The 14154-nt window shown below is 37.1% G+C and overlaps 1 protein-coding gene across 1 annotated transcript; it reads left to right on the forward strand.

Annotated features, from left to right (window-relative positions):
• Positions 1-8973: 8973 nt before the first annotated feature.
• On the forward strand, positions 8974-11576 carry LOC134792388 (gremlin-1-like). The gene is made up of 2 exons (XM_063763684.1): positions 8974-9194; positions 9319-11576. The coding sequence occupies exons 1-2, from the start codon at positions 9168-9170 to the stop codon at positions 9991-9993; spliced, it is 702 nt and encodes a 233-aa protein (XP_063619754.1). The 5' UTR covers positions 8974-9167; the 3' UTR covers positions 9994-11576.
• Positions 11577-14154: the final 2578 nt, after the last annotated feature.

A 14154-nucleotide genomic window follows, 5' to 3' on the forward strand; every position in this document is an offset into this window, starting at 1 on the left:
CGTGAGATACAGCCTGGTGACAGACGGACGGACGGACGGACGGACGGACGGACGGACGGACAGCGAAGTCTTAGTAATAGGGTCCCGTTTTACCCTTTGGGTACGGAACCCTAAAAAAAGACGTAGAACGTAAACGTTCGCAGTGCAATTGTTTTCCTTTGTGATTTCGATGTGCAAGACATTTTTACGTTGTATTGCTGTTGTGAGTGACAGATGTCTAATATCGCAAATAATGATGCATAGAGTATAAACGAAACAATCTGAAATTCATTTAAGTAGGCAAGCCACAGTTAAAAGTTGTCCGCCTCTGCTTTATGTGTCCTTAGTTTCTGGAAAAAGCCCGAAATGTTCGAATGTTATTTATAATTAGAATAAAAACAATTTTCAAAGAAAGCTTACCTAAACCCTATAATCGCCAATAAATAGTAATATCCTGTATATACCACGTTTTTCATGACACCTAACTCAATCTGTAAATTCTTAATGCGAATTTGGTTTTCTAATTGCAATCTCTAATGATCCCATCTGTATAATGATAACACATCATAATGTCAAAGCCCGTATGTAATGTCATTATTAAAAAGAAAATCAAACATTACAATCCTGTAGAGTCTATGCGGAAAGAGTCGTGAAATGTAGGGGAGCCCATACATTCTACGACTTTTCTCTTTCCGCATAGACCCTACATATAATAGGAATTTCCTAAGCATATATCGTATTTCTAAATTCAAAGCAAAGCAAAAGGTATGTTTGTCATTATCATTAACTCTGAATTCTCTAGATTCGTCACGTATTTTCGTAGAAACCCGCATACTACGACTACCCGACTATTATAAAAAGTTTTCTATTGAATTTACACCAACATCCTTCTTAATTACTAACAATAGGTAGGCAACAATAATTCACTGTTAGCCACGGAATAGACGCGGCATAGAAATATTTAACGCGCTCAGAATAGCGATCGAAACGATTGGGCACGATTGTCGCAGAGAGCGCGCCCGCGAGGGCACACAGCTATCTCAAGGGACGTATTCACTGAATATACCCAAGTACCTCGTTTAGGATTAGAACAGTAATGGTCAAATTGAGAATGATAGATAGTTTGATATTAGACCAAATATATGACTTTAAACATTATAAATAATATTTCCTTGGAAATTTCAACAACCTACGCCTTTACTACAAACTTAAAAATATGTATCATAGTTTGCTGTGCAGGCGTTGCTGACATTTACATTCCTTGCTCATCACAATGACATATACTTAGACTATAGTCTGTATCTTTAGGTATTTAAATAAAAGTAAACAAAATCTAACCTCAAATGGCTCCTTAAGCCAGTTGAGGGCAAATGAAAACACTACATGATCAAATAATGTAGGTTAAAGTCAGGTCGTTCATTGACAGATCCAGGCGGTTTTGTATTTGGTTGGTTAACCAATAAATGTAAAAACTAACCGAAAATGTTAGTACAAATTGTTTGTTTACTTTTATTTAAATACCTAAAGATACAGAGTATAGCTACTGCTATCCGGAACGTTTATAATAAAATGTTAATTCGTGTACACAATAAAAACGTACTCTCTCGGATGCCGCGTGGGCTCTGATCTGAGCTTGATGTATAGGAGGTTTACAATAGGCCTGGCGCCTCGGCGTCGCCTGCATTTCGAGACGCATGCATTCATCAAATCATGATAAAACGCATTTGTATCGTAAAATGCTTTCATTTTTTGCTCACTCTGTGCAAATCGCTCTCATAATAGCCTAAGCACATCGAGGCTAGTCGCCAGTTTTTTGTACAAGATAGGTAAAAGAACTACCACTCTCCGGTGTCGAGCTTTTTGTGTTTAATCCAGTATGGCAACGATTTATTTATTTTATGTAAAAATGCACATATAAATCAAGTTGAGTGCGGTGATCCTAGATCTTATAAAACTGAAGTTTCGATATTTTTTATCCAGTAGGTACCTACGTAACAAAGTAAGTAGGTACTTAACTACATGTTTTTCCATGTCAATTCGATTTAACACTTTTACGTACAGTCATGACGCAATGACGTTTAGTGCCGTATTAAATCATATGATGAGAATTATTAATATCGACACATAATGGTACCTGACAATGAGTTTTACAAACAACTTAACGTGACAAGGTATAATCGAATAGTTTTGAGTTTTCTTGCATTTTTGTAGTTTCTGACCGAAATCAGATTGTTTGCTGAAAAGTGGGTGAAAATTAAAATGGAGTTAATAGTACCTACATATGTACTAAATCTGATGTTTACCTTTGGAAATAGGGAACCCCAATTCTGGCTTCTACTCCGCTTTATGATTGAGAAAAATCTCCACAAATCCACATACGTTATTCTAAATTACAAGTATAACATATTTTTCATAACTTTGAATCTGAACCAAGCCCAACCGCGAACGATATCAGGCTTACATACCTGAATAAGTCCAAAATGAACTTTGCCTTTGTGTCACTTATTGTTATTTAACAGATTAGCCATGAAATTAATATAAATCGGAGGTGAGGCTATAAAAAGTTAATCTATATCAGGGAACGTGTCAAACTGCCATTCGAACGTTCTGAGAAGGTCGGCATTCTTGACCGAATACCATCGGATCTTAACTTTGTTTGAGATATAATACTCGGATTAGGATTGGTGTGTTTACGGGATGTTTAAAATTATCCTTAACTATATGGCTATTAAAAGCAAAGCCTTTTTCCAGCACCATCCGCTGTTACCAGTGGGGGGTCGATTTTTTGGAATCTATTAAATAAAAACTAGGTCGCAATCGCAATAGCGCGCGTTTGTTAGTTCAAGTTGCGAGCTAACAAACGCACAATGATGCGAGCTCACTAACAGTTATTAGATTCCAAATAATCGACAATGTCACAACTCTACTCTGTCACAACTCATCTCGGTCTCCCCTGCTTTAGTTTCTATGCCATTAAATAAGAAATTGCGCTAAATAAAAAATGTCACGCTGCAATTCTGCAGCAGCAATTTTATAAATGAGGTGTTCCCATTCCCGGAGATTTTATATTTCTACAAACTTTTTACCAGAAAAATTGCCTTTTTCCCCAAAGTAATTAAGTACACATTAACATCGCAACAAAAAAAAATACAAAAAAATACAAAATTATTTATTTGTCCAACATAGGTTATAGGGTGTTACAGTTCAGTCAGTTTCACTATGTGGCGCCTTACGGCATACAAATGTTGAGAGCATGCATGTCAAAATATAATAGGTATTTACAAGTCCTTATCATCTAAAAAATCTTTTATTGAGTAGTAACTCTTTCGAATCAGTAACAGTTTCAAGGCTTTTTTAAACTGGTTGAGCTCTAGCAATTGAATGTCTTGTGGTATTTTATTAAATATTCTTGGGGCCATTCCGACCACTTTTTTGGAATAGCATCGTTTTGGGTATGACAGAATGTCATATTTTACTCCGTAATCGTGAGCTTCTAAAGTTTAAGAATAGATGGGAGTTACATTTTACAAAAACACACATTTCAAATATATATAGGCTAGGAAGAGTTAGAACAGCTAGTTAGGAACAGCTACTTAACTGTAATTAATTAAATTGCTTTCTGTGCTTTCTATAGAATAAAGGATATGTATTGTTTCTTATTTGGAGACAACGAACATTTGATACAAAATTTCGCACCAAAAAAAAAAACTTAAAGGCGCCCGCCACCTACCGAATAGGGTTGTCAAAAACACCACCCGTAGATAATCGCCATTTATGTGCGCTATGCAGACGGCCTGTCTCTAAGGGCTTTTTTTCACAAACAAAGCAATGAATGAGGGACCCATGAATGAAATTCCTACGCTAAGCGGACGGTTGTAAAAAAACTATCGATTTAGAACCACTTCCTCCCTATTCAGAGATTCCAGGCTTGCGCTAAGGAATTTAAGGTGGTGCGACATATTTGTATTATTTGTACAGTCAGGGCCGAAATAGTTATTTGTTTTACAAGGGGTCAAAGTAGCTGGATTAAAAAAATGTATTATTTAAAGTTAACTTTAAATTAACAAATTCATATTTTATAAATTAGGTAACATACCTATGCATACCTAGTAGTGGTATGCAAAGGTATGTTTAAATTATTTAAAAATGGGGTATTTAGAGCTTACATTATGTAAGTATCTGAACATTAGGTAATTTTAGATAATATATTCTGTATACCTATGTTTTATAATGTTTACGTTGCTACCCGTTTTCATAAACAAACTAAGTTTTATTATAAGTAATGACCAATACATATTTATTAAATTTAGCTGCTTTCGTATTAAACCTGTTACGATATGCTCAAAAACAACTAGATGCCAACAAAAAATTTAATTCATTCGTTTTATAATATTAGTTGCCAACTGATTAGGTATTTTAGACGCCAGCCTATCAAGTCCCCTATATTTTTTTGGGTGGCTTGATTTTGCTGCCAGTTTATTAATAATACGTAACTTACATATATTTGAAGCTAATATAAATTTATTGGCGCTAAATTATTAATATACAGCCAAATTATATTATTATATGCCCAATGAAAATTCCTATTTAATATTTTAGATGCCCGAAGAATATTAATAACTATAATAAGCCTTAAATAATTTAAAAGTTGATTTTTTCAATGAATGTCAAGTTAATTTTGTACAATGTTATTCATAAATGCTCCAGTAGGTTTTGGTGACGACTGTACAATTGGTATAGCTATAGCGCCATGTGTGCTGTAGGTATTTACATCTTTAAATGTGGAGATGTAACTATGAGAAAAACGTATCTACGATAAGTCTACAAATTCGTACTACTACAAAAACCCTTGGGATTGTGTCGCAAAACTTTTCTTTCAAAATTAATCATTATAGTCTGTATCTTTAGGTATTTAAATAAAAGTAAATAAACAATTTGGTAATTTTCGGGTAGTTATAACATTTATTGGTTAACCAACCAAATACAAAACCGCCTGGATCAGTCTCTGAACGACTTGACTTTAACCTACATTACTTGATCGTGTAATGTTTTCATCTACCCTCAACTGGCTTAAGGAGCAATTTGAGGGTACATTTTATTTACTTTTATTTAAATACCTAAAGATACAGAGTATAGGTATCTCTCAGTTTTGCATACTTATAGCGGTGTTGTTTTCCTCTCATCATGGCTGATTGCTGATAAGGCGCTTATTACCTACTCGTACTGTTTGCTGTACAGAAAATACAGCAATCCTGTTCGTTCTATATTTAAGCTTCCTCACTTTATTTAGTCTTGATTGACCTAAATCGACAGGTCGCGAAAATGATGACGTATGTGGGTATTTGAAACGACTCAAGAGTAAAATGGTAGCGGCTGAATAAACTACAGATGTAGGTAGTGCATTATTATTTTCCATCGTATTTTCACGGAAAAGTACGAAGGTGTCTTGCTCTTTCAGTCAGCCTCGGTACAAAAGTACCTACTGAGGTTGACTGAAGTAGCATGACAAATACGACCGTTTCGGAGAAAATATGATGGAAAACAATTATGCACTATCATATGTAACGACGCTTGACTTTGAATCCACTTTTCAAAAATGATCCATACAAAATGGAACCTGTCTATATAGGACGTGCTGAAAAATTACCGTGCCACAAGGGTTCTATATAAATGGGTCAAACACATTTTACAAAAAAGTCACTTCTGTGGACAATACCTATCATAAAAGTTAACGACTCTGGTACATATGGGCAATTTCATTTTAACTTGTAGATACTTTAAACGCGACTAAAGTCGTGTTTCACGTCTACTTAACCGTCACATTCCTTACAAAATCTGGATTTGACATTGATCGTCTGTTTCGTGACGATTGCTAACCACAGCGTTAATGGTACACAGTTAAGTGAAAATGCCCATATGTAGCCCGCCCGTACATATAGACGTATACCTAGCGTAAAACATTTTTTTTGATGCCTTTAACTTTGCCATGTCTACACGAAAGACGGGTACGAGTTAACCATACTATAAAATGTGTATGATCCAAATATCTCCAAGTAAAGCTAGGTATTTAAGTTGACATCTCATATTCCTGTTTGTTGCAACCAGACAATTGCTACATCTTCAATATATTACGTCGATTTTAACGATACTTTGTTAAAAATATAATTGAACCTATGCCCACGCAGCGCCTACATTTCTGAGAAGGCTCCGGTTGCTCGTCTCTATGGCATTGTGGGAAGCAATGGGCGGAAACGTATTGATCAAAAGGTCCAGCATGCTCTAGGAGCCTATGAAAACATAGAGAGAAAAATAATGACGTCAGCTGCGAACATTTTGAGAGCAGGAGAAACTTTTTGACTTTCCTTGAAACATATCTTTCGTTTCTTTGACAATGCAAAGAAAAATCGTTTATTAACATAATAGATATGTCGTAGTCAGATCGTATAATCCGCCGTATTACGGCTAGCCGTTATCAAAAACAGGGGCGTTTTGAAATGCGGCGGTTCGACGATTAGCCGGATTGTCATTGCGATACGTTCTTCAATAAGGCGGCCAACGTTTAGCCGCATCGTACTACTATTTTAGATTGTAGAGTGACCAGTTCTTTCGGTCGCCTACGTAACCGGAGTTTGACAATGTTTGCAATTTAATTTATTTTTACCATGGTCCCACCGCACTACATGTGTTTCTTTTCCAAAACATTTCCTTCACAACTTAAATAGACGGAGCCCCGCAAGCGGGGCTCCTATTTCTGGGCGGTTTGCCCTTCGGGCATCTGAAGCTACCTAACGAACCTAACCTACTTACCTACCTACGCTTTTTTCCCCAAAGTGTAATGTTTTCACGGACGTCTCACTAAATCAATAGGTAGGTAGGTTAGGTTCGTTAGGTAGCTTCAGATGCCCGAAGGGCAAACCGCTCAGAAATAGGAGCCCCGCGAAGCGGGGCTCCGTCTAGTTAAATTGCGAAAGAAATGTTTTTTGAAAAGAAACAGTCCGACGAACTCCAGATTTGATGGACACCCCAGCGTTTGTCAGGCAGCGCCACGGGTGTTAAAAATGGGAACTAAAAACTGTCAAAGCGGCGGCTAATGACTCGCTGTATTACATTACGGCTAGCCGTGTTGAAGAACGTATGGCGCCGAATACATTCCGGCGGATTCTCATTCAGCCGCATTCAATCCGGCTAATCGTTAAACCGCCGCATTTCAAAACGCCCCTGTTTTTGAAAACGGCTAGCCGTAATGTAATACGGCGGATTATACGATCCGACTGCGACAGATATATACAGAATTACTACGTGTACAAATACTAAACCAAACGAATAACTAGCTTAATTTAAAATAGGCCCTTGAGGCACAACCACGGACGCTGGCGGCATTTCCTCGTTGTATCGCAATGCTGATACAGAGAGTACCTAGCGATTATTTAACGAAAATCGAATTTTACTGATAGCGATTTTTCCATTCGCAAAATATCCCAATTTTTAACTTTCTGTTCTGTTTTTTCCCCGTATGTAAAATTTCTAAAAGTATTATTTCTCTTCTCAAATATTTCTAGTAGCGTAAAATAATATTTATTTAAAATTCCCAATTTTTAATTTTCTGTTCTGTTTTTCCCCAGATGTAAAATTTCTAAAAATATGTTAAAAATAGTTTTTTTCAAAAGGTATTGTGCGAGGAAGCCGCCAGCTCTTCGGTCGCCAGTTTCGTTAATAGTATCCCTTTACTTATTTGCTTAGGACATATGATAGGTATGTTGGTCGGTATGTTCATTGCTTAAATAATTTCTTAAAAGAAAACATAATAAATATTTTAAGGCCCTACTTAATGATGAAATTATTGCAATGCTAGCTGACAATCGAATGGTTTTGCTGTTTTTTCAAATTCAATAAATTTGGATCTTCATGAGTCGCGCGGAATTGAGATTATATGTCCTATTTCGGTTCCGTTTATTAATAACAAAATGCACTTTCCGAAAGCGCTAGTGCGCGGCGCTTATTCTGTTCAAGATAAAAATCGAAACGAAGCTGAGTTATTGCTGAAATAAAATAGCTAAATTAGTCGCTAATAATACATGATTGCCGATGGCGCCGGCTACCGGGTCCGGTGCATGCTAGCGTCAGCGACTTACACTTACTATTTTTTTACTTCGTAAGCTAATTCTTTTCAAGTAAATTAATTTGAAGCCGATTGAGAACCCAGTAAAAATCCGTGAAGATTTTTTCGAAAGCACTTAAGTACGTAATAAGAAATGTTGTTTCTTATTTATGGGACCTATAGCCGATGGATTTTGAAAAGCTTTGTTGCCTTGTGACAGCGCTGCTTTCATTGCCATATTATCTAGCAGTCAAAGGTGATCTATAATACCATTGGTACCTGTACCGGTTATTCCTATAAATTACTATAAATAATGCAATGAATAGTAAATCAAAATCAATGTTTATATAAAACACATTCATTGAAAATATCTCGATACCAAGGAATTAAAAATATTCTTAGTCAAAAAGTCGATACCTAAATAAGTACTTATGTAAGTACATACATAAATAATAGAGCGACAGAAGGCGGGTGCATGCTAGCGTGCATCTGCCCGGCGCTTGCGCCTCCGTCGCATCACCGGGCGCGCTGGCGCCGCCGAAGTGAGAAAATCTCTCCGGGCTCTCCACAGATCACCGACATACCTCATCGTACCGATAATGCCTAGGCGGCGTAGTCTCAGGAAGATTTAAAATACAGTTCAGTAAGTATAGGTACCATTACAATTTGTAACTATGTATTTATAAACATCAAAACCTATTACAACGGATTAGGTTTGGTTAGGATCGTTAAACATTCCAGGTACCTACGTTTAATCCCAGTATTTATAATTACTTGTAAACGAATTTTGTTATCTTTGTAAAAATAGACCTTTGTTTACAAATAAATAGGTAGTCCGTGTTCATAGTGTTCAACAATGGCGAGATTAAGATTACGTAGTTTTTTTAATCCGAAACAGATGCTAATCAGACAGGTGTTGGGTCTGCGGAAATGTTTCGTAGTAACGGTTCTGTGGCGGTGTGCGTGAGTCATCTCGTCCATTGAGCGGCGGCGGCAACGGCGATCCATTGAGCGCCTCATTACCGCTCCGCCGGCCGGCCCAGCGCACACGCATCTCGCGCCGCTCGCCGTCTCCGACGCACTGCCTACGATGTTCGCTCCTAACGCTCGATGCAACGTGAGTCTCGCCTACGACTTCCTTTCCATCGGAACCTATTTTAAAACTAATGCAGCCTTGCGTCAATGACCTCGATCGAAATCACTTGGAGCACTCGAACTGATTTAGATATTTTTTGTTGCAGATGGAGAACTTCTCCAAATCTCACATTTGGCTCGCCGCCGCGGCACTGCTTGCGGCCTGCGGAGGGTGCACCGGCGCGGGCGTCGGCGGCAGGAGGCCGTTCACTCCCACCGACTCTATCCTTGACATTATAGACACCGAGCAGGTTGAGAGGATCCTCGCGGCGCGCCGTCGTGCCGAGCAGGCCACCGCCACCTCGCCTTCATATGTTCAGAGAAACGAGCTAGGGGAAGGCACTTCTGACACTATGATCGTTTCGATGCCAGATCAAGAGGACAGTACGGAATTGCCCCCGGGAGTTGAATTCCGTAAAATACTAAAATCTTCAAGAAATGCCCTCGTTGTTACAAAGAAAGAATACTTGAAGCAGGATTGGTGTAAAACGGAGCCTTTGGTGCAGAAAATTAGAGAAAACGGCTGTTTACCGGCGACCGTCATTAACAACTTTTGTTATGGACAGTGCAACTCATTTTACATTCCAAAAGGACCGCGCCGCCGAGACGGAAGCGACGACCGACCGGCGCCTGCCTTCAAGTCCTGTTCGTTCTGCAAGCCTAAGAAGTTTACTTGGATCACGGTCACACTTAAGTGTCCGGGGCAGAGGTCGCTTTACAAGCGTAAGCGGCTGCAGAAAATAAAACAGTGCAAGTGTTTACCGGTAGGAGTTGTGAATTGATCATGAACTTGTGCAGAACCCTCAGCCGAGGCGGTGCAACCGTCAGAGCGGCGCCGCCGCGCCGCGCCCCCGGCCGCGGGAGCGACGAACGGGGTGTAACTCCGAGGAAAGCGAATTCAGCTATCACGAGGTTTTGTACAAAACGAATTGTTACCGATTGTTTTGATAAGTATTACTTGTGCATTTCAATTGTAACTCGGAGAAAACTGGTTAAATAGTTCTATCGCGTGCTCTCATACGTCAATAGGCATGACGTCATGTGACGCATTTATATGGAATAATATAGTGTAGTTTGTTATAGCGGCTTCGATTGCAAGTCGTGAGCGAGAGCTTTAAATTATTAGCGAGGACGATTTAATGGTACCGTAGTGTAGGTAGTGCAACTCCAGACTCTAGCACAGTTTCAAATGTATATCTGAATGGGAATTCGGTAGGTACTCAGAAAACGGAAGAAATTATCATATATAAATCATTAAAGTATGAAATAATTAGGAATTGAAAAGTGTGATATTAGTCATAGCGTTTTGATATTTTACCCAGTGCACTGCGTTTAATGCCTATGTACAATTTGTCGGCGTAGAATTATTTATTTATTAAAGTAGATTTAAGTAGATACATACTAATATTGTTGCTGAAACGTAATACGCTTATAATAGATATACATAATTGATAAATAAATCGGCAACAAACTTAACATAATTTTGCGTTAACGAAGAATATTTTAAATCTCTGTATGCTCTCGAAATTTATTTATATAACAGGAAAAGATTATAAATATAAAACATGGAGCAGTTAGTCATAACAGTGATCGTCTTGATTCAATCAATGTCATAAAATTTTAATACATGTCATAACCGCAAGCTAATTGTGAATATTGTGATTGCGTAGGTAATGTGATTTGTGTCTTGTTTGTATTGAGTTTGATTTAAAGCCTAATTGTTTCAACACATTGACGCCAAACTGACATTTCAAGCCAATGTATGTTTTGAATAGAATATTATTTTGAGTTTTAAGTTCTAATCTTGCCATTCTACTACCAGTATTATGCGCATTTCTAAAAAAAGTTTATCTCAAATTATTTTGGATGACAAAATTACAACTTTATTTTATTAAATAATTATCAATACTGTTGACAAGTATTTGTTGCTAATGATAAACATTCAACCACAGTTTTGTTAGTAATTTAAAAAAAAGGTAACATAAATGGGAAAATAATGGTTAAAACCATAAACATTTTGAGAAATGTTTAAATAATGCGAAAGTGTTTAAGTAGCTAAGTGTTTCGATTTTGATGAAATTTGGAAGGTTCCTTCATCCATTTTTGTTCCTGGAGTTAGTTTAGATGCTTTGTTAGCGGGTACTGCTAGCACTTACCTAATGGCATAAACCTAACTATTGTAGTCTGTATCTCTGTACGCTTTTGGCAATAAAAATGTATTAGAGAATTTTTATATTGTGTGTCAGTAAAAATGTGGACCATGGAACTGCAGCATATGTTCCAAAAATTAAACACAACATGTATTTTTGGCAAACCCAAAAAGTTGATCTGTTGATATTGTCTCAATAAAATGTTGTCACTCCTGTCCTGTACATATTTTTGCTTTTTATTAAGCGTATAACCCTGATATCCTCAGCAATCATTTTCCCGATTAAAAGAAATCTTATTTTTCACATTATATCATATTACATTGAAGTAAGAATATTGGTTAGGGGTCATCCATTACTTACATCACACGTTTAGGAGGGGGGAGGGAGTCTAGAAAATGTGACATGTTGTGACAGGGGGGAGGGGGGAGTCACAAACCTTGTGACGTCAATTTAACTTATTTAATTCGCTGTACAGTTAAATAACAATTTTTTGGAACGATAATCATTTTTATTCGTTTAATTCGTTTTGGGTTATAAAATTACTAATATTTCTTTTTTCAAAAATATTTTGATAAAATATTAATAATAGGTACAACCTACTTAATTCAATTTGCCGATTTCGTTGAAAAAAATGTGACGTCACACTAGGGGGGGAGGGCTTTGCCAAATGTGACCAAGTGTGACAATGAGGGGGGGAGGGATAAAAAAACTAGAAAATCGTGTGATGTAATTAATGGATGACCCCTTACTAACACTTCATGTGCTTAGTACCTCATGTCACCTCCTCATGCCATCTCACCTTCCAATACAAAATGAACAGCTAGCGTGTGCTTGGCAGTGAATGTGTTAATCCCGCTACGGTACTTATGGCTTAATATAATCCGACGACATTCTTGGTGATGCTCTCTTCTTAATTGATTTTAAAGTTTCCGTACCCAATGGTGAACACTATTGCTAAGGCCCTGTTTATACATTGACTAGTGTTTAGTGCGAGTTCATATACATATTTGCTACTAAACGCAAGTATGTATAATAAATAATAATAAATAAATATTATTGGACATTATTACACAAATTGACTAATTCCCACAGTAAGCTCAATAAGGCTTGTGTTGTGGGTACTTAAACAACGATATATATAATATATACATATAATATTTTAAACTTTCGCGTTTTGAACACATATTAACTCACATTTATAGACGGGTCTAACGCGAATTTTATTCAATTACCGTAGTACACAAATCTCTGTTTTGACATTTTGCTGGGACATCAGTCAGCCGCGACCACGACCAGTGAAACCTGTGTCGAAACGTCGGTAAATCAAGGTAATTGAATAAAATTCGCGTTAGACCCGTCTATAAATGTGAGTTAATATGTAATATATACATATTTATAAATACTTAAATACCTACATAGAAAACACCCATGACTCAGGAACAAATATCTGTGTTCATCACACAAATTTACCGGGATTCGAACCCAGGACCATCGGCTTCATAGGCAGGGTCACTACCCACTAGGCCAGACCGGTCGTCATCTATGAAATCATACTAAATACTAATCAATATGTAAACAGTCCCTAAGCTTACACTATCCGTCCGTATGTCTATCAACGGGCTCTATCACAATAACCGCTATAGATAGACGGTTGAAATTATCTTAGGATGTCGGCCGTATTCGAACAATGCTTCTACGAGAACACTGCGGTACGATTGCGATCTGTCAGTATCATAAGTGACATTCTATCGTACCGCAGTGATCTCTTAGAAGCATTGTTCGAATTGGGCAGTCAGCAACACTATTTATTAGCTTAGCACCCCTGCATACAACGATGCAGCGTGTCCGATTCGCACAATCCTTATAAGATGTCACAGCAATACGATTTTGAGTTGTAAAATTGTCACTTTTGACACTGACAGTACGTGACGTGACGTATCACTGTGACATCTTAATAAGCATTGTTCGAATCGGGCCGAACCGAAAGAGCCTCTCATGCTTAGAGCATTTAATAACTGGAGTCGCCTTTAAGAGATTACCCCTCAGCCGAAAAACTTGCACAATTGTGCAAACTTTTGTAGGGACTGACATGGCTATTTGTACGTTACGTACAAATCATGTAGAAATAGCAATACCCACATTTGACGTCCCCTCCCCCGAAAAATCGGCAGACTATGTCGTACAGAAAATGACAGCCATGACGTCTCCAGTTACTAAATGCTTTAAGCTCTACGGCTACGCCGTCGCTCACACCTCCGTTCCGCTGTAGGTAAAAAGATTTAGCACAAATAAAAGACAAATTTACATCAATTGTTTAGTAATATGATTAAGTTTTACTGCAATAAGTATAGAACATCAATATTAACATTGCGCTGCAACCTCATTTACCCTTTAAGCACTTTGTCTAGTATAGTAACTAATAGAAGTTAGAATCGTAGATATGATTAACTAATAGAAGTAGACTCAAACACAAAATATGTATAATAATATATAACTCTAAAATATAAATATATTAATAATAAATGTATGACTAGACTTTGTCCAAGCTAAGTCTGCAGTAACATAATTCTTCACTTCTTAATGAAATGCATACATACTTAGTTACTTTTCTCCATTAAATGATCTCTTCTTTATCATCCAAAAATAAGATAAATGATTGAAGCTTACCAAAAGTTAACTATATACATTATATATTAGTTAACTTTTGTTAATTATCTTATAAAGTTAATAATATTTAATCGTCTACGATTTTATAAATGCTATTTAAAGTTTTTAAATAATAATTATTATGCA

Source organism: Cydia splendana, chromosome 1 (genome assembly GCF_910591565.1).
Source record: "Cydia splendana chromosome 1, ilCydSple1.2, whole genome shotgun sequence".
In the NCBI taxonomy this organism is placed as follows: Eukaryota; Metazoa; Arthropoda; class Insecta; order Lepidoptera; family Tortricidae; genus Cydia; species Cydia splendana.